The sequence below is a fragment of the Rattus norvegicus genome, chromosome 4 (genome assembly GCF_021556685.1).
Source record: "Rattus norvegicus strain SHRSP/BbbUtx chromosome 4, alternate assembly SHRSP_T2T, whole genome shotgun sequence".
NCBI lineage: Eukaryota > Metazoa > Chordata > Mammalia > Rodentia > Muridae > Rattus > Rattus norvegicus.
This window is the reverse complement of record NC_141537.1, coordinates 121,615,714-121,642,031: the sequence shown is the minus strand read 5'-3', so window position 1 is coordinate 121,642,031 and position 26,318 is coordinate 121,615,714. Positions and strand designations below refer to the sequence as shown.

General features: G+C 48.7%; 1 protein-coding gene across 2 annotated transcripts; it reads right to left on the bottom strand.

Moving 5' to 3' along the window:
• Positions 1-191: 191 nt before the first annotated feature.
• Positions 192-26,132, bottom strand: Copg1 (coat protein complex I subunit gamma 1). Of its 2 annotated transcripts, XM_087656727.1 has the most exons (25): positions 25,986-26,132; positions 24,907-24,959; positions 24,489-24,569; positions 24,210-24,281; positions 23,978-24,057; positions 21,550-21,625; positions 21,278-21,370; positions 20,871-20,957; positions 19,640-19,797; positions 19,420-19,553; positions 17,584-17,651; positions 17,232-17,420; positions 15,008-15,103; positions 10,609-10,852; positions 9,569-9,644; positions 8,898-9,001; positions 8,128-8,253; positions 7,789-7,857; positions 5,848-5,990; positions 5,418-5,589; positions 4,750-4,847; positions 3,565-3,703; positions 3,202-3,300; positions 2,146-2,186; positions 1,280-1,636 (listed from the first exon to the last, which is right to left on the bottom strand). In XM_087656727.1, exons 1-25 carry the CDS (start codon positions 26,020-26,022, stop codon positions 1,574-1,576), a joined length of 2,598 nt encoding a protein of 865 aa, XP_087512853.1. In that variant the 5' UTR covers positions 26,023-26,132; the 3' UTR covers positions 1,280-1,573.
• Between the last annotated feature and the right edge of the window lie 186 nt (positions 26,133-26,318).

The window sequence follows — 26,318 nt, the reverse complement described above, 5'->3', positions numbered from 1 at the left end:
GGCCAGTCTCTGAAACCAGGAAATGTGTAAGGCCACCAGAATTGAGACTTTCTAGCTATCCACCAAGAACCCTCTAAGGGTCAGGAAGCCCCACCTTGTTTCCTCTTTAACATCTGTGTGTGGGGTGTACATACACCCTTAAAGAAAACAAGAGCTGGCAGTAATCTTCACAAAAGGAGGCTGACACTCAGTTTTTTTAGTGAAGTTTATTTGAATGGAATGGCTTCCAGGCTATGACCAGGCCTGGGAGTAGAGTGGGGGGTATTAGGCAGAAAGAATACAATCATGAAGGTCTAAGCAGGATGTGGCCTTGAAGGACAGACAGGCTTTTTCCTGTAAAGAGGAACGAGGGAGAGAGGCCAGGCAAGAGCAGCTGTTCCAAACCCCAGGAGAGGGATGGAAGGTGGGGGGCAGAGAAATGTCTTTAGGGAGCAGCCTTCAGGTCACCTACCTGAGAAAACTCCCCAAATGAAAAATCTGACTCTTTATATCCTGTTAGGAAATTTAATATCACGTGACTTAGTTCAACACAGCAGGCATGACCAAGCACATGGAGGAGCCAGGACCATAAATCATGAAATGGGCCTTAGCAAAGACAGCTTAACTATGCTCAAGCGTAGCCTCATCTCTTCAGGTTATGGGAATCGGCCTCCGGGGTCAGTCCCCTGTTCTAACGCGTACCTGTGTATGTGCATGGGCATACAGTATACAGGTGTGCACGAGGTCAGGGGGCAACTACTGAAAACCGGTTCTCTCCTACCGAGTGGGTAGTCCATCTTGGTAGGTACCTTTACCTGCTGACCCATCTCAGAAGCCCCATCAGGGGTCCAGTCCTTGAGGTGTTTCCAACAGTTTAAAACCACCTGATTTGAGTTTAAAGCCCAAGCACTGAGACATACCACAGGATTCCCAAAGGGAATGCAGATACTGTTCTTCCCACTCACAGACCCAGAGCAGAAAGCCATGACACCCTCTAATCCAGAGCTGATCAGGTAACACCCAGGTGAAGGACCTTAGCCCTTTGGAGACCCATCCATCTATAAATGCCCGAGGATGAATGGCTTATCAGACCTGCCAGCTATTGTCACTCGGCTAGCCTTTAGACCCATCCTAAGCTTGGCACTGACACAGTCCCCAGGAGAACTGCACTACTCCATTTGGTGAAGGAGGCCTCCAGGAAAAGTGACGGCCCTAAGCGCGAGCCTGCAGAAGCAGCTATTACTCGAGAAATACATGCTGTCTTACTATACGGATGAGACGGCTTCTTTGGGTATCAGTATTCGAGAAAATCTGAACATTTTATTCATTTGTGACGTCTCCTTGAAGGCAAGGTGACAAAATCTACCCTAGCATTCCTGAATGATAGGATGGAATTTAAAAAAAAATCTGTATTGATTCTTGATTGTTTCCAAACAGAGGTCTGGGGAAGGGTTTCCACCGGCTTCACAGGGAAGAAGTGGCATCAGCGTAGTGTTGGGCAAGACAGTAGGGCTTAGGCCGGAACTTTAGCCCACAGACGCCAAGATGATATCTACTGGCAGCTCCTCTGAGCTTCTGGCTGTCACCTGCATTGTCACTGTGTCCAAAAGCAGAAGCCGGGAACGCACAAGGATGTCATGACCACCCCGGAACACTCCTAGAAGAGAGGAGGCAGACAGAGCTTTGGGAGGCTGAAGGAAGCTATGCAGAGAGCGACACGTGCAGCAACTGATCAAGGCCTCCCTGCTGAGCTCTGGAACCCTTGCAGACCGAGTGGCACAGCAACTAGGAATCACTGTATATATCAGTAACTTAGATCACCTGAGCCCCTGCCAGGCTCATTGAACGCTCGGTATGTAAGGCTTATACCTCACAGTAGAGGCTCACAGTGGCTGAACCCGAGAGTGCTGATGAGGGGCAGGCCCTAATAAGAAAACCACAAAGCAGGTGTTTGCCAGGCCCGAGGGACTGAGTTGCTTCATCAAGGCCAGAGAAGTGAGCCTGGTGATGGTGAGCTGTGGGCACCCACTGAAGCAGAACACCTTCCCAACCCTGTTTGTAAACACACCCTGCCCCCAACCCCCAAAATAACTACCACCACCACCCACACACACACAAAAACCCATTCAAGGTTGGGTGTGTCTCAATGATAGATTGCTTGCTTGCCTTGCCTGGGAGGAAAGAGGCCCTGGGTCTGATCATCAGCACTGGAGAAGGATAAAAGGTGTGGTGGCTTACAGAAGGCTGAGGCAGGAGAATTACAAGTTCAAGGAATCTTGGGATATACTTGAAGATTCTGCTGCAGAAATCTGCCTAGCCTCAATCACTGAGTTTCACTCTCAGCTCCATTTCCACAAATGTCTAGGCTAAGGCCATTCTGGAGCTAGACACAGGATAGCAAGTATTTACATATGAATTACAAAGTAAGTGGCATGAAAATACTCTAGGGAAGAGAGTGGGTGCAGGTGCTCCGACAGTGAGGAGGAGAGCAGTTAGTGTTCATTATATGCACCATTTAATGTTGTGTGTGTTGGGAAGGTTCCAATATGAAATGTGGACAGCCATTCCTTCCTTTTTTTAACTTTTTTTTTTTGAAAAGTTTTGTGTGTTGGTGTTTTGCATGCATATATGTGCGTATGAAAGTGTCGGATCTGGGGCAACTGGAATTACAGACAGTTGTCAACTGTCATGTCGGTGCTGAGAATTTCATTTGGCTTTGCTTAGGTTTTTTTTTTGGAGACTCAATATGTAGCCTTTGGCTTTAACTTACACAGAAGTTCCTGTCTCTGTCTCTCAAACGCTGAAATTACAGAGTGAGTTACAGGCCAGGCCCCACACCCACTCTTCTTACTAAGAAAACAAACAAACAAAAACAACAAAGCCAATAAAGTCGATACTTAAAGGAATATCGGACAAGTCACTGAAAAAGAAATATGAAGAGAAGACACTTAACTTCATTCGAAACGGGAAAAACTACATTAAAACTGTATCGGGGACTCGGGAAATGGTACTTGGATCCCCAGCATTCGATCACAGACCTGCTGCTTTCAGATGACCAGCACCACAGAGGAATGCTGAGCCATCATGCCACACCCTCGGCAGCCAATCCCATAGGATAAAGGACAAGGGCTTGCCAGGACTATTAGAACACTCAGGCGTTCCTGTGGGGGAACCCAGTGGCATTCCCACCGTAAAGTTCCTCCAGCCACAGACGTTTCTTACCAGCTAGCAGCAGCGTGTGAGTGTTCTTGTTTTCTGGCACTTTGTCTGACCTTTCACAAGGATGCATTCCCAAAAACTTCACAATATTGCCCACAGCCTCTGCAGGGAGAAATCCCGGCCATATTAAGTCATAGGTGTATGATTATTTGTGCGTGTTTGTAGGGTGCTAGTCAAAGTCTGGGCCTAACACATTAAATACACACACACACACACACACACACACACACACACACACACACCCCCGACACAGAACCAGTCAGTGCAAACCTAGGTATTCCTTATGGCCCTGGAATCTTGGTGGGAAACGGGGAGGTACACTGGCCAGCTAAGGTATAGCCATAGATGATGTCACCAGCATTTTACCTTCAAGTGTTTTGATAGTAGACAGGGTGAATGTTTCCTCCTTCTCAAACTCATCTCCCACCTCATCCCAGGCTGCTTCAAAGTTCACTTTCATGACTTTCTGGATGTGATCAGCTACAGTAACTTCTAGATCCTCCAGCTGGAGAAATGGAGGTACAGTCAGACTTTAGGGAGGGACTTCCTGTCCCACATTCCCAGGCCTCTGCTCTGAACTCATCTCCTTAGCCCTTCCTTCCTGCAGGTCACTTAGCAGGTATCTGCCACCATGGGGGACATGGTGGCCTTCAGGACACAGAGCAAGCCCATAGCACTCAATGAAAGTGGCACTGGCTCAACTGGCAACAATCATTTCTCCAGCAGATTCTGTACTTCAGCTGTGTCCTCTAGGCCCAACATAGACGGAATCCTATTGTCATCTCAGCTGTGAACTTGACATAAACCTCCCACTCTGCCTGGAAAGACAGTGTCCACACAACAGCTCCTTTGTTCATTCTTCCAACAGTTCTTCACAGAAACCTGTTCTTGCAGGACTTTGCAGTGCATACAGCCACCTCTGCAGTGAAAGGAGCACCCCAGCTATAGGTCCCAGGAGGAGAGGTCTTACGGCAGTTCCCAACCCTGCTCTTTCCAGCTCTGGAACGGCCATTTTCTCCTTTGGTCCTTATACTACACAAGTGTGAATGTCCGATGCATGCTAGTGACTAAGGAACTGTGGCCCAGCACAGCAAAGAGGCCCAGTTACCTAGAAAGCAACATTACAAGAGCAATTCAAGTCTTAAAATCTTACTTTCCTTAGGAATTATCCTAAGAAAATAGTCAGAAATGTGCTGGGCATGGTAGTACATGCCTTTAATACCAGAACATGGGAGGCAAAGGCAGGCAGATCTGTGAGTTTAGGGCCAGCCAGGTCTTCAAAGTGAGTCCAGGACAGCCAGGGTTCTGTTACACAGAAAAATCCTGTCTCAAAACCTCCCCAGTCCACAAAAAAAAAAAAAAAAAAAAAAAAAACAAACTGTACATGTCTGTGAACCACAATCATACAGTGCTTGCAGAGACCTGAAAAGGGCATCAGATCCCCTAAAACTGAAGTTCCAGACAGTTCATTAGTATGTGGGTGCTAGGAATTGAACTTGCGTCCCCTTAACCGCTGAACCATAGCCTCAGTCCCAGACACAATCCTCTTACCACATACTCATCCTCATAGCCTTCTTCATCGATTTCTCCAGTGTTGGGGTCACAGTCCTTAACAGTGAACTTCATCACACAGCTGAATGTGCATGCCACTGTGGGGAAGAAGGGGTGGATGAGGACAAGCTCCTTCCTGGTCAGGTGACCATGACCTGCCCTTCAGGGAGCATTAATCATGCCTAACATGCTATCGACCCCAGCATGCTGGGCAAAGAAGGCACCATCTTATTGAACAGGAAGGTCAAGTCACAGACCCAAAGGAAGGACCAACGAAACAGACAATGCAGTGTGGCTGAGACCAAGCATGCCACAGCTGCAGGACACGGTCCATGGTGGAAAACGAAAGCAGGTGACATATCACTGGAGAATCTGAGCTGTCTGGTTGGTTGTGCCTGTCTTTGAAGAATGCTATGCTATAGTAAAATAGTACTTACTTGTCTGCAGACCAAACAGACCTTGATTCTAAACACAGCCCACCTAACTGAGCCTCAGCTTCCTCAACTATGAACACGAATAGGGAGTACTTATCCTCATAGAGTTGCTGTGAGAAAGAAGATCATATATGAAAAGAACTTGGAATTCTTATCCCTAAATCAAAGAGTTTCTGTGCAATCTTTAATGCATGGATTCCCATGAAGGATGAATGGTATCTACAGAGAGCTCACCAGCTGTGGGGTCTTCCTTGGGCAGAGCCACTAGTGTGTAGCAGGTCCCAGGCTGGTTGTAGGGCAAGCTTCGCACAGGCACATAAGAGAGCACTTCATATGCCTCAGTGGGTTCCATTTGCACTGTGACATTCTCCAGAGTCTGGTCATTGAGGGTGTTTGTGCAGTCAAACTGGAGAAGGTGGAGTAGGGTTCAGATGCTGCTATATGGGAAGAGTCAGGATATCCCCGTAACCCCCACCCCAGGCCCCCACCCCAGGCCTCTATCTGGTTGAACATTCATAGGCTACAGAAGTTCTGGACGAGGAGGGGTGAGACACATATCGAGTTATGGCCCCAGCCAACGCTATGGCAAGCCCTACAGGGCTCATCAGACCTGGGATTGCTCCTGGGCATGGGCACCCGTTGGCTTTCAGGCTGCTCTGCTTACCTGGAACACCAAGTGGTCAGAGAAGGTGTGTTTGGTGCAACGGATGACATACTCGGTCTCTGACTCGGTGAGGGCCACCGGCTCAGGAGAGGACTTGAAGAGGGGCCCTAGCCCCTGGAACTCTGGCACCGCTGCTAACTGCTCTGAAAGCCACAGGCCATATTTACTTGGTTTCTGGATCTCCAAACCAATTTGTGTTGGTTACTAGTAAAAAAACCCTCAGGTCCCATACCCTCCCAAGAGGAAGACATGAGCATGTCCAACTGGCTGCTCACTCTCCATCAGCACGATACATCTCACGAGGCTCCGGTTCAAGCTGTACATCCCACAGTGTCTTATGCAAGACGTCTGAAGCAATTCACCAAGTGGGAAACCAGATGGACGGCCTAATCCATCTGAAGAGCCTCACCTTTAGTTCATTACTGACTCTCTCTATCTCTCTATCTATCTGTCTATCTGTCTGTCTCCTCTGTCAAGACTGGAGGGGACGGCTGTCAGCCGTCTGGCACAGGTATTAGAAGCTGAGTATGGGTCCTTTGAAGGAGCAGCATGTGCACTGAGCTGCCCTAGCAAGGTTTCTTAAAAGACGGTGGAAATTAAGAAAAGACTGCACGGGTGAGGTACTGCCTTTGAAACACAGCCTCGGGGGAAGAACAAATCCACCCTGTGCACTGGCCAGTGAAGAGAGCTGAACGATGAGCTACTTGTTCTTCTCTGGAGGGCCTAACTCTGTCATCCAGGCTACCCTCCATCTTGTGATCCTTCTGCCTCAGCTTGCTGAGTCTTGAGATCACGAGTGAGTGCTATTATGCACAATGAAGAGCTACTTTGGAATGTGCAGAAACACCAGACATGGTGGCGCAGACTTTTAACCCCAGCTACTCAGGAGGCCACAGCAAGAGGATCCAATTCAAGGTACAAAGTCAATTCAAGGCTACTTGTGTGCTTCATTAAGATGTCCTCCCAGCATGGGCTGGAGAGATGGCTCAGTGGTTAAGAGCACTGACTGCTCTTCCAGAGGTCCCGAGTTCAAATCCCAGCAACCACATGGTGGCTCACAACCATCTGTAATGGGATCTGATGCCCTCTTCTGACCTCTTCTGATGTGTCTGAAGACAGCTACACCAGATGTCTCAGCATAACGAAAACAACAAGGGCTATAGCTCAGTGCTGGAGGACTTGCACTGCCTGAGGCCCCAGGTTAAATTGTAGCACCAAAAAATAAGTAAGTAAATAAATAAATAATAAGTCTTTTTTGGAAAACTTTAGTGTGGCCGGTGGATAAGACTCCTTACTATGCATGATGCCAGGTCCTAGCCCAGGGTCACCATGACTGAACCAGGCTAACTCTGGTATTCTAAAGGCCAAAAGCAGAATACAGTTGAAGAGCCACAAGTCAGGTGTCTGTAAAAGATGTCCGCCTCTAACAGCTTCAGACAATGCTCTCTTTACTGATTTAGGCAAGATTTCTCCCTGGTGGTCACTGGCCAGCTATGTTAGTCACGGCCTGAGGAACTGTCACAGCAGCAATAGGAACAGATATAAAACAAGGCTTAGAGACGGGCTGAGCTCAAGCTCCTCGGCACTAGTCTTTAAGTTTCAAATATAGTGTTTTAATGCAGACAAAGCTTAGAAGGCAACACAGACTGGACACACGAGAACCAAAAGCACAGCACAGTGTCTCTGATGCCAGCTAAGCTCCATCAGACATTCTGAACCCAGGCCATGAGCACTCAGAGTCAAACGTGAAGAAGCCCTGGTGTTCTCTACCACCTGGCTCAGGAGGAACCTAAAGTCCCTGCTCCTTTTAAACCTCCTTGGTGCTAGGCTGAAATGCAGGGCGTCAAGCATGCACGACAGCATCTACCACTGAGGCATGCGTGATCAGCAGTTGGCAGGCTCTGAAGCCACACGACTACTGACCATACCGACATTACTCACCCTGGAATATCTCCTGCCGTGTGGCTGCCACCTTCTCCGGCTGTTTGACTGCTGCAGTGGAGGTGCTTTCTGCAAGAGCAAACATACCTGGTGTGGTAACCCTCAGTCAGTCACAGGCAGCATGGTGCTGCTGAGCCCGTCTTATTACTTAGATGTTGTAAATGCCAACTCTCCTGAGAGAGAAGCATGCAAGGAAAAGAGCAAGCTGTCAGCATGGCTGTCCCTGCTGCCTGAGGCAAGGTGGCAAGGGCTACTCCCTCTTTGCAGTTCACCAGCCTGTCCTTGTCCACTCTACAGTCAAGGGAAACAGATGGGCCTTGGGAATAAGCAGGGCCTTACCTGGTCTCTGCTCTGTCATAGGTGTGGTGGCCAGAGGCACAGACTTGAGGTCAAATGGCTTTTCTGATGGTTCTAGTGTATACTGCTGTAGGGCTTTCTCCAGTCCAGGGATGGACACGGTCAGACCTAAAGACAGTAAGAGACATTCTGCCTAGCTGGCACGACAGAGAGGCATGGCATGCATAGGGAGGACAGAGGCTGGGGACCCCTACTGTGACTGTGAGATGCGCTGATGCTGACACAGTCATGGAACCTCTGGGCTTTACTCCCTATCCTCTTCTTCCCTTCCACAGGGTTGGCAGGTAAGTAGACACGAAGTAAGTTTAAGGCTGGTACGAAGGCATAAGCCAACATACCAAGCTTAAAGGTTTTTATTACTGAGTGTTTTGCACTCTGGATATTAAGCTGAGCGAATGGTCATAAATTCCAGGTAAGCTTAAGCTATATTAATGAGATACCACCTCAAAACAACAACGGAAGTCTTGGACTGAGGATACAGCATGGTGGTGGAGAGTTGCCAAGCATGTGCTAGTCCTGGGTTCAAACTGGAGTAACAGGGAGCACTTTAGTTTACTTGGCTACTTCCATTGACTGGTTTAAGCCATGTGACCCTGGGTCTTCTGAGGTTATATCAATCCAAGAGACTACTATATTAGTCCAGAGAATCATGAGTAGTCTTGGGGGTATCTTGGCCCAGGGACGGCACACCTACTCTAAGGCCACAGGAAGGGCCAAAAGCCCCAGGAAGGTCCTGGTGGCTAGGGACTTACCGTTTAGGATGTAACCTGCATTGAGAGCCTTCTGCTTCTGCTCTAGAACGTTCAGATAGAAGGTGGCTCTGTCTCTCACTTCATTGTCGTCGTCCATCACACACCTGCAGCCGGGACACAAGGTACTCCTGACTGAGCCGAGCCAGGGTGTCAGAGGGACCGTGCAGGACTGCATGGGGATGGCAGGGCAATGCAGAGCTCTTAAAGCTCAGTGCAAGGGTGATGGGTCTTGAATGACAGTATAAAACACAAGGGCTGACGCAGTTCAGCGGTAGACAGCTCCCTGGTAAAGATCTCACTCAGCACCATAAGGCAAACCAAACCACAAAATACAGAGGGACCCTTGAGCTCAGAGGAGATAACTTCTGGACTCAGCAGGTACTACGCACCACACAGTACACAAATACACATGCAGGCACCACACCCACACAAATAAGATACACGTAATTAAATCTTTGTTGGATGTGGTGGCTCACACCTTTGATTCCAGCATTTGGGAGTCAGAGGTAGGTGGAACTCTGTGAGTCTGAGGCCATCATGGTCTACATAGCAAGTTCCAGAAGGCCAGGGCGATATAGAGAAATCCTGCCTCAATGAATACATTTGAATAAAAGCTGGACTGGACCCAGGGGAGCGCTGCTACACACTGGGGCGTCTGGGCTGACACTCACCTCTTCAGCAACACCAAGATGCTGGGCAGCATCTCTTCGTTCTGGGCTCCAAACTTGGCCAGAGCACTCACTGCACCTAGTTCCAAGGTAAAGATGCCTCACCCGCCGCCCTCGGCCGCCCGCCAGAGTGCTGAGGGCGCCCACCAGTGCTCGGGGTGGGAACCATGCAGAAGTGGGTGGCACCGCTAATACAATCACAGAGCAGATTCTGTGCAACTCTAGTGGATCTTAGTGCTACCCGGGCCTCACGTTCCTCTTCCAGTCACTGGAGAAAGGGGTAACACACTAGCGGCTCCTGTTCTCAGGCACTAGGGGCTACTTTCTAATGATTAAGGCTAAAAAACGTGATCAACGCTGTCAGCTACTTTCTTTTTTTTTTTGGTTCTTTTTTTCGGAGCTGGGGACCGAACCCAGGGCCTTGTGCTTCCTAGGCAAGCGCTCTACCACTGAGCTAAATCCCCAACCCCTGTCAGCTACTTCTGAGCAGCTCCATTTGTAGCTAAGCCTGAGAGTAAAACATGGGAGAGTCAACCATCACTTACTGATTAACTGCCAAAAGGAAAAAAAATTGCCTAGAAGGGGCATAGAAGTAAAAAGGAAAAATAGGATGAAATTAAAAACAAGATGGTAGACTGATAGATCACGGACTTATAAAAAAAGATTAACTTTGTGGTGTGTGTTCTCTCTCCAGTTTTTTAAAAAAGGGCCAGGAACAATGGTACTTAGGATCCCAGTACATAGAAGGCTGAAGTAGTAGGAGTTCAAGTGTGAGTCAGCTTGGCTATAGAAAGAACGAGACCCTATCTCATAAATCATAAAACAAAAAACAACTCTATGTACAAATATACAGTGAAATTTTTAAAAAGTAAATTGTAGAAAATCTTTTATCCAGTTGGCATCTAAACTCCTGACAATGTAAAGAACAGCTCATGAGGCCATGTCCCCAGGATGCTCGTCCTCCTGGGAGCTTCAGTCCCTTCACTGGCAAATTCACTGCAAAAAGAAACTAAGAGGCCAGGATCACCCCAGCTCGAACCTACCTGCCCGAACCTCTTCGTGCTCCAAGACCACACGGTTGTAGATAAAGCGAATGTACTTGGAGGGGTTGTTGGTCTTGGGCCCCTCCTGGCCCAACAGGTGCAGGATGCGGGTGGCCAGCACAGTGAACTCGCAGTCCTCGATGAACTCGCACAGGTGTGACAACCCTGTCTCCTTGCTCTCTGAGTTCTCCTCAATGATGCTGATGATGCAGTCCACGATGGCACGCTTGTACTCAAAGCCACCCTGGAGAGAAAGGTCTAGCTGAGCAGAGCTCATGGTCTCTGGAGACCAGCTGAGTTCCTGAATCTAGCCAGGCCCAGAGACAATGCTCCACGGACAGTCTGGAAGCAGGAGCCGAGGGTTCTGTCTCTTTGTAGGATAAAACCAACAGGCGTGGCCCGGCAGCTCACTGGGGCCTCCTAATGCTAAAAGGAGAAAGATTAATGCAAACATTTTAGATCCCATTTCTTCTGCCTAGTGCAAGGTACTTTACATAGTGAACTGTCATGTGCCTTGCAAGGTGGCTCTGGGGGAAGGGCTGCTCCTTAACCCTGGCCTCAGACCCAAGCATGTTTTATCTTCTAAGACCCCTTGTCCAGGGATGCTTGTCATTTGCCCTTGATAAGAGCAACAGCAATACAGTCCAAGAGTGCAAACGGCGCCTTTGGGGCCCGAAGAGTAAATCACATAAGTAATAACACTGTATCCCTGAAGACAGCTAAGCAAATCACTCCCAGGAACCTTCCCAAAGCTTATCTCACAGTGTAAAAGCACACGTGGTGGGAATGGCCAATGGAAGTCTCACCTAGCAGTCTGTCAACAAGGGTCTCCTTCTCCCCCAGGCTTCCCGCTCACTCCTGTGGGATGCTGTGTGTGCTCTTAGGTTCTACTGCTGTCTTCCATCACTCCTGTTTGCTATGTACCTAACAGACTCACTCACTCAAAACAGAGAGTCCGGTTATGTGAGATCTTTCTCCACATAGACACCGAGACATGAAAAACTAGGATGAGTGGCACGCAAGGCTGGGAAAACAATATGGTGGTTCCTCACAACACCAAGGACAGAATTATCTGATCCAGTAACTCCATTTCTGGGTTTCAGCAACAGAACAGATTGCAGAAGCACCCGTCACAAGACTGACAGCACCTTGGTCCCCAAATGTAGTCTGTTCTTTAAAGGAATATTTATTCAACATTGAAAAAGCAGAAAATTCTGATACAAGCTATGATACAGAGGAAACCTGAGGATATAAGCAAAATAGAGGAGACAGAAAAAGAAGAACACCTCGTGATTCTCCTCAACTGAGGTAACTGCAGCAGTCAGATCATAAACATAGAGTAGAACTGTGGGCGAGAGGCTGGAGAGGCAGATGGGGAGACAGTGTGTAACAGGTACAGAGTCTTTGCTAAAAACTAAAAGGTTGGGGAGGAGAGGCTTGGTGGTTAAAAGCTCTTGTTCTAAAGAGGACTCTGGTTTGATTCCCAACACCCACAGGCTGACTCACAACTATCCATAACTCCAGCTCCATGGGATCTCACACCCTCTGACCTCTGAGGGCACTAAGTATGCAAATGGTGCACATACACGCAGCCAAAACATTCACACATAAAATATAATAAACAAATCCAAATGAAAAACATTTAAGGGGGCTGGAGAGACGAGTTAGTGGTTAAGAGCACCAGCCATTCTTCCAGAGGACTGCAGTTCAGTCTCCAGCACCTCCATCTGGCAGCTCACAGATGCCAGTGACTCTAGCTCCAGTGGACCTAACACCCACTCTACCCTGCACAGACACTGCACACACACACACACGCGCGCGCACACACACACACACACACACACACACGCGCACACACACACACACACACACACACACACACACACGCGCGCACACACACACGCGCGCGCACACATCAAAACACAAAATAAAAATTTTTTAAAAACTTAAAAAGTGAGGGCTGGAGAGATGGCTCAAGAGTTAAACATACAGACTGCTCTTCCAAAGGTCCTGAGTTCAATTCCCAGCAACCACATGGTGGCTCACAACCATCTGTAATGGGATCTGATGCCCTCTTCTGGTGTCTGAAGACAGCAACAGTGTACCAGTGTACTCACATACTTAAATAAAAAAAACCTCAAAAACCTTAAAAACTAGAAAGTTTTGATGAGCTAGACATAGCTGGCACACCTGTAATTTCATCTCACACGCATACACCCCCACATCCCCATATAGAAAGAAAATTAAATCTTAAAAGAAAAAGGTCCCAGATTACAGTAGAGTACAGGTCTGTGGAACAGGCCCGGATTTGACCCCTGGCATTCTTTCCATCCAACTTTGATTTTAGACTGTGACAGCACAGGAGTGGGCTGGCTGGGCTGCTGCTGAGGACGGCATCCAGCCCACGGGTGCTCATGACCATGCACCAGAGCATGTGATGCCAGAGCACGACTCGTCAGTCAGCTCTCTCCTCTTTCTGCTTGCAGATTCAGGGACCAGGGGCCCTGGTGGCAAGTTCCTTTTTACCATCTCTCTGGCCCTGCACTTCACCTTTAAGGGACTCATAATTCATGTGCCTGCCTTACAGGCTATTCTGAAGAACAAATAAGGTAGGATCTGGGCCAGGCATGGCGCATGCCTGTAATTCCAGCACTGAAGATACAGAGGCAGGGCAATCCTAAATTCAAGGCCAGCCAGGAGCTCATAGGGAGAACTAATCTCAAGGGAAGAGAAAAAGGTGCTGTGTGTTTGGTGTGTGACCGCAATGAATAAGGTCCCAGGCTACAAACCCTCAAATGCTAGAGACAGCCACATCCTGACTGCATGACAGATGTCGGCAGGGCAAGGCAAGTTCTCAAGTCTGAGTGCCGGAGCCCCTCAGTGAGACAAAGCTTGGGCTTTTTCAGTGAGAGGAACATGTGCTTTAGGGCCAGAGGCGCCTGAGCGCAGACACCACAGTGTTCTGCTTGTTCAGAATAACCCGGGAGGCAGGTCACTCACTCGAGTCACACTAAGCCTCATGCTCCAGTTTGTTTTCTTAAGATGGGTCTAGCATATCCCAGGCTAACCTTAAAATCACTATGTAGCCGAGGATAACCTTGAGCTCTGAACCTTGTTTCTACTTCTCAATTGAGGATGTACAATACAGGCACAGGAAGTGCAGGTATGTAAGGTATGTATCAGCTTATACAGTGCCGGAAGCATTCGACCAACTGAGCTACACCTAAGGCTCCCAGAATCCTTTTTCCTTTCGCTCTTTTTTTTTTTTTAAAGATTTATTTATTTATTATATATATAAGTACACTGTAGCTGTCTTCAGATACACCAGAAAAGGGTATCGGATCTCTTTACAGATGGTTGTGAGCCACCATGTGGTTGCTGGGAATTGAACTCATGACCTCTGGAAGAGCAGTCGGGTGCTCTTAACCGCTGAGCCATCTCTCCAGCCCCTTTCGCTCTTTTTTTAAATGTGTGTGTGTGTGTGTGTGTGTGTGTGTGTGTGTGTGTGTGACTATGTGCACATAAGTACACCTAAGTACAGGTACTCAGAGAGGCCAGGAAACAGTATCGAATTCCCTGAAGCTCGAGTTATTCACTACTAAATATGAATCCAAAGTTTGGTTCTTTGTAAGAATAGTATGTACCCCTAAACTCTTTCTCCAGTCCTTTAAGAAAAAAAAAAATAACACACACAAAAACTCACACACTTATTATCATTTTGTGTGTATGTTTAATAAATGTGTGTGAATACAGGGCTATACATCTCATGTCACAAGCATGGAGAGGAGGTCAACTTTTAGTAGTTGATTCTCTCCTTCCACCACGGAATCCAGAGATTAAAATCAAGTTATTAGGTTTGTTTAGTAATCCTCCAGAGTGCTGGGACTAAAGGCAGGCACTGCTATGCCCAGTAGAAGTTTATTTCTTATTGATGGATATGAATTCTGGAGGCAGAGGCAAGTGGATCTCTGCCAGTTCAAGGCTAGCCTGGTCTATATAGTAAGTTCCTGGACAGCCAGATCTACATAGAGACCCTGCCACAAAACAAAACAAAAAAAAAATCAACAAAACCTAGAACCCATGTGTATTTTCAGCTCATTTTCCAAGAGTTCCTGACTGGCACTGCAGCCTCCTATGCCAGACTTCCTAATAGAAGCCACGCCCCTCATTCTGCATAGGCACTGCCTCAGGGCACCTGCTGGACCTGTTGCCATGCTGATGAGTCACACATCACCACTGCAATTATGACGGCTGCTGCTGTTGCCTCATCCATGCGCAGAGTCTAAAGTGCCTCAGGCCGTTTAACAGTGTTCTGAGCTTAGCTCCACAAGACAGTTTTTGGCAGACAGGTCACTCTGCACCAACAGAATTTGCAGGATCCCAGTGGGCCTGCCCTTACCTCTTCCCGTAGCATGGTGAACAGGAAGTTCATGAGCACAGCATGCTTTCGGGGATACTTCTGGCACAGGGCGCTGATGGCCTGGACAACCACCACCTGAGAGAGAGAGACCTGCATGAGTGGCAGTCCCTGACAGTCCTGGGAACTTGCTCCCTAAATGCCACAGAGTCCCTCCTTAGGCAAGACATGCCCTGGACCCAACGTAAGAGGATGAAGCTAGGAGGAACACTTCTCCATACTGGAGCACAGGTCCTGAGCCCACCTAAGGCAGGGGAAACATGGCAGTCTCAGTAGCACAAGTGTCTCCGTCTCCAAGCTCTGTCTGGCCTGCTTCTCCCCTGCCTTTCCTGTTTTCACCTGACATTCCATTCCGCTCTCTTCCTGAAGTCTCTTAAGCATTCTTACTTCTTCCCTCTGCCCTATCCTCTCTTATCTTTAACTGGTTCAAGTCCTCCTGTGGCTCTCACATCACCCCTCTTGCAGGCTCCTAAGCCAGTTCATCTTCTGAGATCCAAGTCTTTTCAGACTCGTCCCCCACTGCCCAGAGGGTTATTCTCATATGCAAATCTTACCACGTCACCATTCATATAACATATGAATTCATATAACACAGGCAGAGTGCATTTCTGCCCAGTTTGTACAATCCATACTCTATTATTTATCCTGCTGAACTAAAAATTGTTCCTACCATTATCTGCTCTGACAGAAACTCTGCAGACACGTTTTATGACCCCATTTATATAATAATGAAGTAATCTACTATGCAAATAAGAGTAGATTGGCGACTGCCAAGAACCAGGGGTGAGGGGCTGGGAAGGGAGTGCTTGAGTGCTGTCTAGTGACACTAAGGCTGACTGTGGCAGCAATTCTGAAAGGCATCACACATGCATCTCGTAACCAATGAAATCAAAGTAAGCTCTCTTGATTGTACAATCGCTGGTTCTTCATTTACACTATACTATAACTATGCAGGATGTGGGCACTGGAGTTGAGAGAAATGCCCAGGACCATTGTATGTATGTATGTATGTATGTATGTATGTATGTATGTATGTATGTATGTATATATGTATTTGCAAGCTCCTGTGAATTATTTTAAAGTAAAATTTAAAAAGTGGGGTTGGGGATTAGCACAGTGGTAGAGCGCTTGCCTAGCAAGCACAAGGCCCTGGGTTCGGTCCCCAGCTCCGAAAAAAAGAAAAGAAAAAAAAAGGCTTAAAAAGTATGTCGGGTTGTGGTGGTATACACCTTTAATCCCAGCACTCAGGAGGCAGAGGCTTGTGGATCTCTGTGATTTTGAGACCAGCCTAGTCAACAGAGTGAGTTCCAGGACAGTCAGGGCTACAAAGTGTAACCCTGTCATTAAAAAAAAGAAAAAGAAAGAAAGAAAGAACAAGCCAAATACAGGGGCGCGCATCTATAATCCTGGCCTTTGGGAGACAGGAGGCGGATTGCTCCAAGGGGTTGACTCTATTCTGTATTCTGTTGAGTTCTAAGTCGGCCAATTTAGAAAAACCAAAACAAGAAAAAGGACAACAAAAGCCAGGCAGGGCAATACACATCAGTAATCCCAGTTAGCAGTGAAGGAGCTGAAGCAGGAGAATGTTGAGTTCAAGTTCAGCATGAGCTACATAGGGAGATCCTGTCTTGATTTGAAAAACAGAAAAAAATAAGTTCCAAACCGCTGCCTTTCCAAACGACTTTTTTACAAGTAAACTTTATCATGAGTTGTAAGTCAGCAAACAGCCCCAGCCGGTTCTGACGCCATCACGTTTACTTTCCCTGAAGCACCCGATGCCCAGCTGGCCGTCTCCTTGGTACTTTCCCAATCCCTGCTCCAGCCCTCTCTCCCTGGCTCACACTGCCTTCCCCCGCAGCAGCTGCTACTGCAGGGCCAGCTCCCCCCTGCATCTCAGGCTCCTGCTCGCTTGCGTGTCTGCTCATTTGCTAAAGCTTACTCTCCCAACAGAAGGCGTCTGTCTGCCCATCCACTGCTGCCCCCTTCTGAAACTGTAGAAGGGACAGCAAGAACTCAATAAAAACTGCAAGAACGAATAAATAATAACCATCAACCCTCCCCCTGGCCTAAAAGGTACTGTTCTCAAGGTTCAAAGGGACAGAGGGTCAAAGACCAGGAGGCAGGACTGGACGCTCCACAGCATGGACAACGAGCTCACATCATCTCCCTCGTCTTGGGGTCTCAGGCTGTGAGGGTAACTGGGTACCTTGAACTCATCTGAGATCTCCGACATGAAGGAAGAAATCTGCTTCATAAGGCGGTCAATGCTGCTCTCGCTCCCTGTCTTGAGGAGTGTGGTGATGGCCAAAGTGGCGATGCTACGGTTCGAGTCTGTGACCAGGTTTTCCAGATCTAGATTGCAGGCAGTCACGGCTGATGGGTGCTTCATGGCCACCTGCAGAGGAAGGACAGATAGTACCCAATTCTGTCATTTCACCTATGGGGTAGGCCTGGCCAGAGGTCCTTTGAGGACCATGTCCACCCACTTCCCAGTCCATTCGGAGGAAGGAGACAGGAGCTAGACCAGCCCACCTCCCTCCCCTCCCCTCAACTCTTACCTTATTGAGAGTGCGCACAGCAGCATAGCGAAGAGCAGCCTTGGGAGAGCTACAGAAAAGCTGGAGCACTGCAGGGAGGCAGACACATGTGTCAGGCTGCCCCTGATGCAGGCAATGGAATGTGAGTGGAATACCTGGGGTCCCCAGGGAACAGCATGGGACCAAAGGTGAATAAACTCTCAGGCTAGTCACACATGAGCCTTTTGCTTTGTAGAGGCCAGCAGTACTGCCTTGTCCCAAATCTTGTCACTGAGGGCCCCATCAATGGGTGTCATATAGTAAGCACCTCTCACGTGCTAGGCCCTCACTGCGTGGGTGCCCTGCCTGCCTGTCTGATTCTCTGAACTCCTAAGGAACCTTGAGGTGACTTTCAAGTACCTCAAGTGACTTCCAATGGCAGCTGCCCAACAGAAGCAGGGTTAAGCCACGGTTGTCCACATCTGCAGCCCAGACACTCAGCCACCTCTCATTCCGTGTTCACAGGAACGTACCTCAGCACCAGGCTAGGGAGCTAAGTCTTTCCTCACGGAGCACGTCTATTTCTCTCTGCAACAGTGTTCTAGGCTGGAGAGATGGCTCAGTGGTTAAGAGCACTGACTGCTCTTCCAGAGGTCGAGTTCAATTCCCAGCAACCACATGGTGGCTCACAACCATCTGTAATGGGATCTGATGCCCTCTTCTAGCATGCAGGCAGAACACTGTATATATAAAAAATCGTAAAAAAAAAAAAAAAAAAAAAAAAAAAAGAGAGATGACGCCTATATCAGGGACCACACTATTCCCTCAGGCTGCCTCACTAAGCTCCCAGCTCAAGTCTATGTCAAGTATATCTTGAATGGGACTGTATTCTGGAATATCTGAATCCCTTTCCTTATCGCTTGGCTTTTACTCTCTTGTTATTTATTTACTGGAACTAACATTTTCTTAAAATAGGATGATGTATCTTTTAAACCTTCTACTTCATCATGTCTTTCATTCTCTGGAGATAAGGGGCTATCACTGGAGTACGTTAGTCCCTAGTCAGTGAGTGAATGCACAGGACTGTTTAGCCCCAAGGAGGAAGGGAAACTACTTCCACAATGGAACCCATCTGTCTACCAGTTTGGTATCACCACTTGTAGGGACCTCTAGAAAAACAGTCCAATCATTACAACTCTTCGCTCATCTCCTTTGCCCCTGGGCTGGTCCTGAGTTAGATATTCATCCCTCTCTCTTACTCTTGGAACCCCATGTAGACCCTTTTCGAACTTTCAACAGTTACTGCTCTGCACCAGCTCCTCAGCCTTTCAACCCCCAGGTGCATATTCTCTACTCTTATCCCAACGCCAGCAGGGAAACAGGGCACTGCACTGACGGCTAGACCTGAAAAATTGTTGGGTTCTCTTTAGTGACACATGGACTGCATCCATACTTGTGTGTCACTCTGGGCTGAGTAGCTTGTGCAGATCTCACCTTTACCACCTACAGCCAAGAGGGTCCTTCGTGTTTCAGAAGGGAGGTGAGGCCTGGAGAGGGAGGTCAGAGGACAGGGGCTTTCCTGCCTGCTCAGAGCATTTCCGGTGAGTCCAGCTGTTAGCTCCAGTGCCATCCCATGAGCAAGCACACTGAGATTCACAGGTCATGGGCCCCACCCCACCACTCCTCTGGAGCCAACTGACCTAGCAGTGTTAGTATGGACCACACTCCTGCCTCACCAGCAGAGATGCAACTAAAAGCAGCCCTCCTTAAGAGCAACACCTGTGACAGCCCTACATCACGGCCTAGCTGAAGACCTCTGGCTCAGGGCCTGTGCCCAGCAGGCAAACTATGCAGCAGGGAAAGGGATGTTGTGGAGACCTGACACGGCAGGAGCCAGCTCTTTGGCACTGCAGCCTGGCAGGTTGACAATGGCTGAGGCAGCTTCATACACCACCATCTCATGCTTGTTACGCAGGCAGCTCTCAATGAAGTCAAACAGCGGGCTGTCACGGCTACAAAAGAACATAGCAACAAGACGCTGGGGATAGTCCAGCAATGCAGAAGGCACCACTAGCTGGCAAGAGACCAGCATTCTCACCTTCCGTCTTCTTCTTCTAGTTGCTTGCTGGCCACTCGGATCATCATGCAGTAGGCGAAGGGGGACTTCAGGCCGTGCCGGGTGAACTTACTGATCATCTTACTCACAGCCAGGCGGTCATTCTTCCGCACATGGTACAGAAGTCCCAGGGCATGGTACTACAGGACAGAGGCAGCATGGGAAACAGACACATAGGGCCAGGTCTGCGGCTGTGCAGCCCGGGGAAGGGCACCTTGTCTCTCTAGCTTTGCCCTTCTTGTTTAAGGAAAGCATAGCACTCACACCACGCAGAGGGGCTGAATCAAGTTCCCCAAGCACTCTGTGTAACCAGCTCCAATGGAGTGCTTAATACGCCACACACATGATGCTCTTGCTTGCACCAGAGTTTTGGCAAGGACCCTGCAGGTATCCTGACTATGTGGGAGAAGACACCAGAACAGAAAGAGCTACAGCAGACACCTAGAGCAAGATCTGAACATGGTCCTGTGGACAGAGGACACAAACCCTTCCAACCCAGAGGACTTGGCCTGCTTGTCCCACTGTGACAAAGCTGGCTTTGGAGGTCTAGAAGCCCAGGGAGACCACTTTTGGAAATATAAGTTATAAGGTCTCTTCCCATTCATTCTGTTCATTCTTAGTCAAGGCATGCGAGGGCCAAGGTACAGCAGGTGTATGTTCTTTCCATGTGTAAGTGTCTCTGCCCCATAGAGGTGTATTCTAGAGCATAATTGCTGACCCCAAAGGCACGATCCACACCGAGTGAGGAGAACAACAATCACTGAGGGAAAGGGACAGACTCCCTTTCCCATCCGTCATGGTGTATGTCTTCTCATTTAACCCTTGCTCTCCCAACTTTCCAAAGAAAGTGAGGCTCAGAGGGAGGTATACCAGGTTCAGGTTACAGAGGAAAGTTTCTCAGATGAAAACCCCACATCTCTCAAACCAGCTCAGCTATGATTTGGACTGTGATGGCCACCGGCCTATCTGGGCCAGGTGGGTTAGAACAGCCTTATTCCAAAATATTCTCCCCAACCCTTCAACATACTTGGTTATATCAGCAGCACCCAGTGAGAAAATCTTTCCTAAACACCCATGCGCTGTCCTGGCTGTTTCTTAGTTCCCATCCCCAACACCCAGTGACCAAAGAATAAGAGCCTGTCCTGGCCAGAGGCCAGGAGAACTTGTGGAGGGTGGACAATGACAATGTGCTTGTTTTCAGTATCCCTCTCACCTGCACCATGATGTTATCACTGGATGCCGCTTCCTGGGCCTCGTTCACCCAGCGCTTGACCACATCGAAGCTGCATTTCAGCAGGTGCTGCGGGCAGTGGAACTTGTTAAGGAAAGGTGCCCTTCTTATCCCATCCCTGTCTCTCACATACAGCCAGGCCCTCCTCACTGTCCTGAGACCAAGACCATGGAAGGACAGACAGCACAGCTGTCACCCTCATTCTCCCCACCTGGCAGACATCCTGCCTGATGCTAGTCCTGACAATCTGCCGTGTAATGGGTGGGTCAAAGCCATTCACCCCAGCTCTTCCCAATGGACCCAGAGTGTCCGGTTCCCCTCTGACAATGCCCTCAGACATTCTATTCTACCTTTACTCCAGCCTTACAGGCCGCAGCCCAGCTACGTACCAGGGAAGACACGAGGGCGGAGCTGGAGACACTGGGCACCTTGTCCACAATCGCTTGTTTCATGTAGCGCTCAACGGCCTGCAGCATGGTGCTCTGTGGTGGGAGAACGCAGGCTCAGACGTGGAAGCAATGGGGTGCAGAGCAAAGCAAACATTTTCAGAAGCTCCTACTGAGACAGTCCCACCCTGCTCCTCCACTTGATTCAGACAGCTGCAGACAACCTAGAGTATGCTTGAGAGCTTGGGAAGCAGGCAGAGGGAGGAAGAACTCACATCAGTGATCTGGCAGAGGGCACGGACAGCAGGACCACGGTAATTATCCTCTTTCCCAGTCATGTCTTTTGTCAGGCTGTCGGGGAAAAGGAGGTACTGTTGACATGCAGGGGTCACAGGCCACCCCTCTTCTCTAGTCCACACAACCTGCCTGGATTACCACACCAGTCTGCTAACTACTGCTCCCTTCTATGCTCATCCCTCCAAGCCAAACAGCAGCTCCAAGGAGTTTTACAGAACTCCAAACAGAGCCAGGCATAGAGGCACACGCTTGCAGTCCCAGCACTCAGGAGGCAGAGGCAGAGGCAGGAGGATCACCATGAGCTCAAGGCTTCGTAAGCATCAAAGAGAGCAGCTTCTCGGTGAGCTGTGCTTTCCTCTGCTGTCCTTTTCCCTTGCCATTGCTCAGCCTGGGCCTTTCCTTCTGAATCCAGACCATTCTGGAGATCTTTTCTGGTTCAAAGTCAAGCTGTTGTCTGAAGGAACTCTGACCAGCCTAAGCATAGTGAGCTCTGACAGGCCCAGCCCTTCTCCCCAATTCCCTCTGCCTTGCTAAAAACCATTTGATTACATTCCTAAAGCTGGCCCCCAAGGCCCATTCCCTTATTTGGCCACTTCCTCCTCATGAGGCTGACTACTGAGGTCCAGCTATCAAAGTGTTAAAGTCTAGCAATCACCTAGTTAACACTCCCAATTAAAGTTAAATGCCTCATTCTAACACTGTTTCTGCTTTTATATTTATAAACTACCATTTGCCTATGGGCCATGTCTGCCCCCTCTCTATCCAGAGGCAGTCCTTTGTCCCATTCCAGGACAACTAGCCCTGCCCCTTCCCCCTCATCCTCTTATTCCCTCTCCTCTGTGCCTCTGGGGCAAATAAATTCCCAAGCTCAGAATTAGGTCCCAGGGGTCCTTCTGTTCTGCGTTCAGTCTATTACAGTGCTATAAGCCATGGTAGAGCCCGGCTGCCTGGTTGTTTGCTGGTAAATCCTGAGGCTGCAGAAGCTAGGAGTTGTCTAACAGTTTGCTCCAGGACTGAAGCATTCCACCCTGCGGGGAAGCGCCTTAAGCTGGAAGGTGAACAATTCAAAAACAGATTCCAGGGGTCCCTGAAACTGACCAGCTCTAACCAGAGTAAGCTACAAACCCGAGAGTCTCTCTCAGACCAAGAGCTAAGCTGCACAGAGAATCTCAGAGCAGACCAGGTGCCTGGAAGGAGAAATCTGCCAAGCTGCCAGGAAGAGGTTGGGATCAACTGAGGCACTTGGAAAGGACCCTGCTGATCTATCTGCCTGCAGGCTGGGCAGTGTGCTCCAGGTTCCCAGCTTGGTGAGCTGTCACCACACTAAGGGTGGGCTTTGATGATGCAGCTGTCTTTGTCACTTCTGCTCCTACAAGTAAATCATCACCCGTACTTCTGTAAGTAACCCCAACAAGAGTCATGGTTCGTGGCAGAGCGCTTGCCTAGGAAGCGCAAGGCCCTGGGTTCGGTCCCCAGCTCCAAAAAAAAAAAAGAACCAAAAAAAAAAAAAAAAAGAGTCATGGTTCACCAAACTAGACCGCAGTGGTACCCGTACTTTGGTCTGTCACGGGTTCCCTATTTGGGGTGAGTAAATGTATGTGTTTTGTCTCCCCAGGAAGAGTTTTGTCACGCAACACCATGGCTTTCTTGTTTGCTCATATACTCCCAAAACCATTCAATGGACTGATAAGACCATTCAGTATCATCTTTCCAAAAAATTTTTAAATTTATTTTTATTATTTTTAGCAATGTAAGTATCTGTCTGCATGTGAGTATGTATACCTGAGTATGGTGCCCTCTGACACATCAGAGTCCTTTGTAGCTGGAGTAACAGATGCTCTTAAGCCTCCTGATGTGGGTTCTAGGAAAGCAACTGGTGCTCTAACCACTGAGCCATCTCTCCAGCCCCAGTAAGTATCAATGTACCTGAAACTGGCTGTATGGACCCTCTCCTTGGCTAGCAATGTCAATAAGAAATAAAAGAACTAGGTGTGTGTGTGTGTGGGGGGGTGTTGTTTTATTTTATTTCTTGGTGACATCTTCTTATGTAGCCCAAGCAGGTTCAAACTGGCAGCTATCCTCCTGTTTTTACCAAACGCTGTAAGTACAAGTGTGTAGCACCATGTCCAGTTTTGACTCCCAGTTCTGAAGGATTTCTTGCATCTGTTTTTCTTTTCCTTAGCACTGACTAAAGACTCTCTGAAAGCTCCACACTGGTTGTGCCGTCTAAGGAGGAGGAAGAGAAGCAAGGCCAGAGAAGTGAGAAAGAAGCAGACCACTCTAGAGGCTGGCAGGGGGTGGGCCTAGGAGGACAGGGCACAGGCCAGATGTCAGGAGTCCCTTGGCTGTACGAGTTGTCTCTGTCAATGGGTCCCACCAGAGGAGCCACCCCTGCCCAAGACATGCCTGCTCGTCACAATGATGACATCCTCAGCGATGCAGGACATCTCCTTGATGGTCAAGTAGCACATTCGGCGGAGTGTGGGCTGGAAAAGACATGGAGAAGACCCTATCAGTCCTGCTCAGTGGGAGAGGACCTGACTCAAGAGGAGCCTGACTGTGTGGAAGGCAGTTGTCCTCCTGCCAGCTACCCTGTCACAGGCGTCACATCTGCAGACATGCAGATTGACGTACTTACATCATTGGACTGAAAGAGCTTGGTCATGGCAAAGAAAGCCTCAGTTGCTTCTGTGGTCCCCAGGTGCTCCCCCTGTGGTAATCAGAAAAGACGCAGGTTTGGACAGGAGGTCAGCAGGCTAGACCTTTGGAGCACAAGCAACAAATGAGAGCTGGAAACTTAAGAGGACCCAGGGCTAGACTGTTGGTTCCAATCACAGAGCTGTCAATCGAAAGCTTAAGGGTACATCCCCACTTACACAGTCCCCCTTGTACTCCCTGCCAAGCCCCATCTTGTTACCTGGTTTATGAGGTAAAGGATCTTGGTGAGGATGTGGGCACATTTCCGGGGGTTGATAGGAGTTTCGTTAAAGACCCGAGCCTGTGAAGAAGCAACCATTACCTCTAGCCTAGTACACTTCCATTCCACAGCTGCCCCTCAGTTCATGAAGGGCCTAGAGAACCACGGGGTGTGTCAGTCCACACAAATGTATTCTCAAGTGGGGAGAGCCTATTTCTCTTAACTGATCTACGTTATGATTAGGTAATACCCCAAGTCTCTGCTTGTGCTGCCCTCGTACTAGTCACACTTAGCAATATAATTAGTAGGTCCCACCTTCCTGGGCCCAGGCTCTGTAAACCAGCACTCTATGTATGTTAGTGTCTGACAGCAGGGCTGGCAGGCATCCCTGACCAGACACAGGTATGATGGAACTTGCCTCTTGGAGTACTGCACTCTTCTCCAGGTGCTGGAGGGGGTTGGAACCTCCACCTACAGTGAACAGAGAAGACTGATTACAGGTTGTGATCTTGGATAGATTTCTTTCCTTCTTTTTCTTTTCTTTTTTTTTTTTTTTTTTTTTTTTTTTTTTTTTTTTTTTGAGACAGCGTCTCACGTATTCCATGCTAGCCTTGAACTCAAATTTTAGCAGAGGACGATCTTCCTACCTCTACTTCCTGGTTTACGCAGTGCTGTGGATCAAACACAAGGCTTCATGCATGCTAGGCAAGCACTCTACCAACTGTTACAGCCCCAAACTGGGACCCTAAATTTCAAGATTCTGCCAAACACGGGGACGGGAAGGAAGTCTATATCATCTTCCAGAGGCAGTCAAGGTCCTCTCACAGTCACCTAGCATTCTTTCTGTGACTCTCAAGGTATAACATTTAGCATTGACTCGTACAACCAGAACTTAAGTGAGTCTATGTGCCAGGGACAACCAACACTAACTGACCTGTGACTGAGATGACAGCAGATATTACATTAAGTAATTATGCATGTGATTATCTGGTTACTGTCTGGCTCCTCCATTATGTGACCATCCTAACATTCCTATTGCAGGCATCTAGTGTCGCACTTGCCTTAGGTACTGCAATATCAGGATCAGTGAGGTTCCTGATGTAGTTTATTGAATGAGTGAAAGAAACAGTCAGGGTTATTAACTGCTGGACTGGTTGCACCCAGATAGGCAAAGAACCAACGCAGCTTTGGCAAATACCAAGAGGTCGGGTGGAATACAAGGGAGCACCCATCCTTGGAACCTCCTCTGACAAGATGGGGAAACTGAGGTCCAGAGAGGTGCGTGACCCGCACAAGGTCACGCATCAATTCTGACCAGAACTGGAGAGTGCAAACAGCACGTCTTCTCCAAGAATTGCTATGGACCTGCGCACAAGCCCCTGCCCCTCTCTGGCCTCGAATCTTGTTCTGACAGAGGCCCGGAAGAAGGAAGCCTAGAAAGGTCGCGTGAATCCCCGCGTGGATCTGGCCTTCCCAACACTTTCAAGGGTCTCTCACCAGACTCCTCGTCCTTCTTGTCGAATTTCTTCAACATGGTGCCAGCGGTAGCTCCACGCAATAGAAAGATGCTCAGGGTAGCGGTGAGATCAATTTCTCCCAGCGGCTTCCGTACTCCCGCCCGCCACGTCGCCCTGAGCACTGCTCTTTGGACTGCGCCTGCGCACTCTATCGTCTGCGCCTGCGCACAACTGCTTCCACGTTACACCTTCATTGCCTGCCCGGAGACAGTCAAAATCTAGCTGAGTGGAGGAGAGCGGAAGGCTAGGAATGAGACTCAGGAAAATGGGCGTGGCTGAGCAATGGGGCGGGGCCTTAGACCTGCTGTTGCGG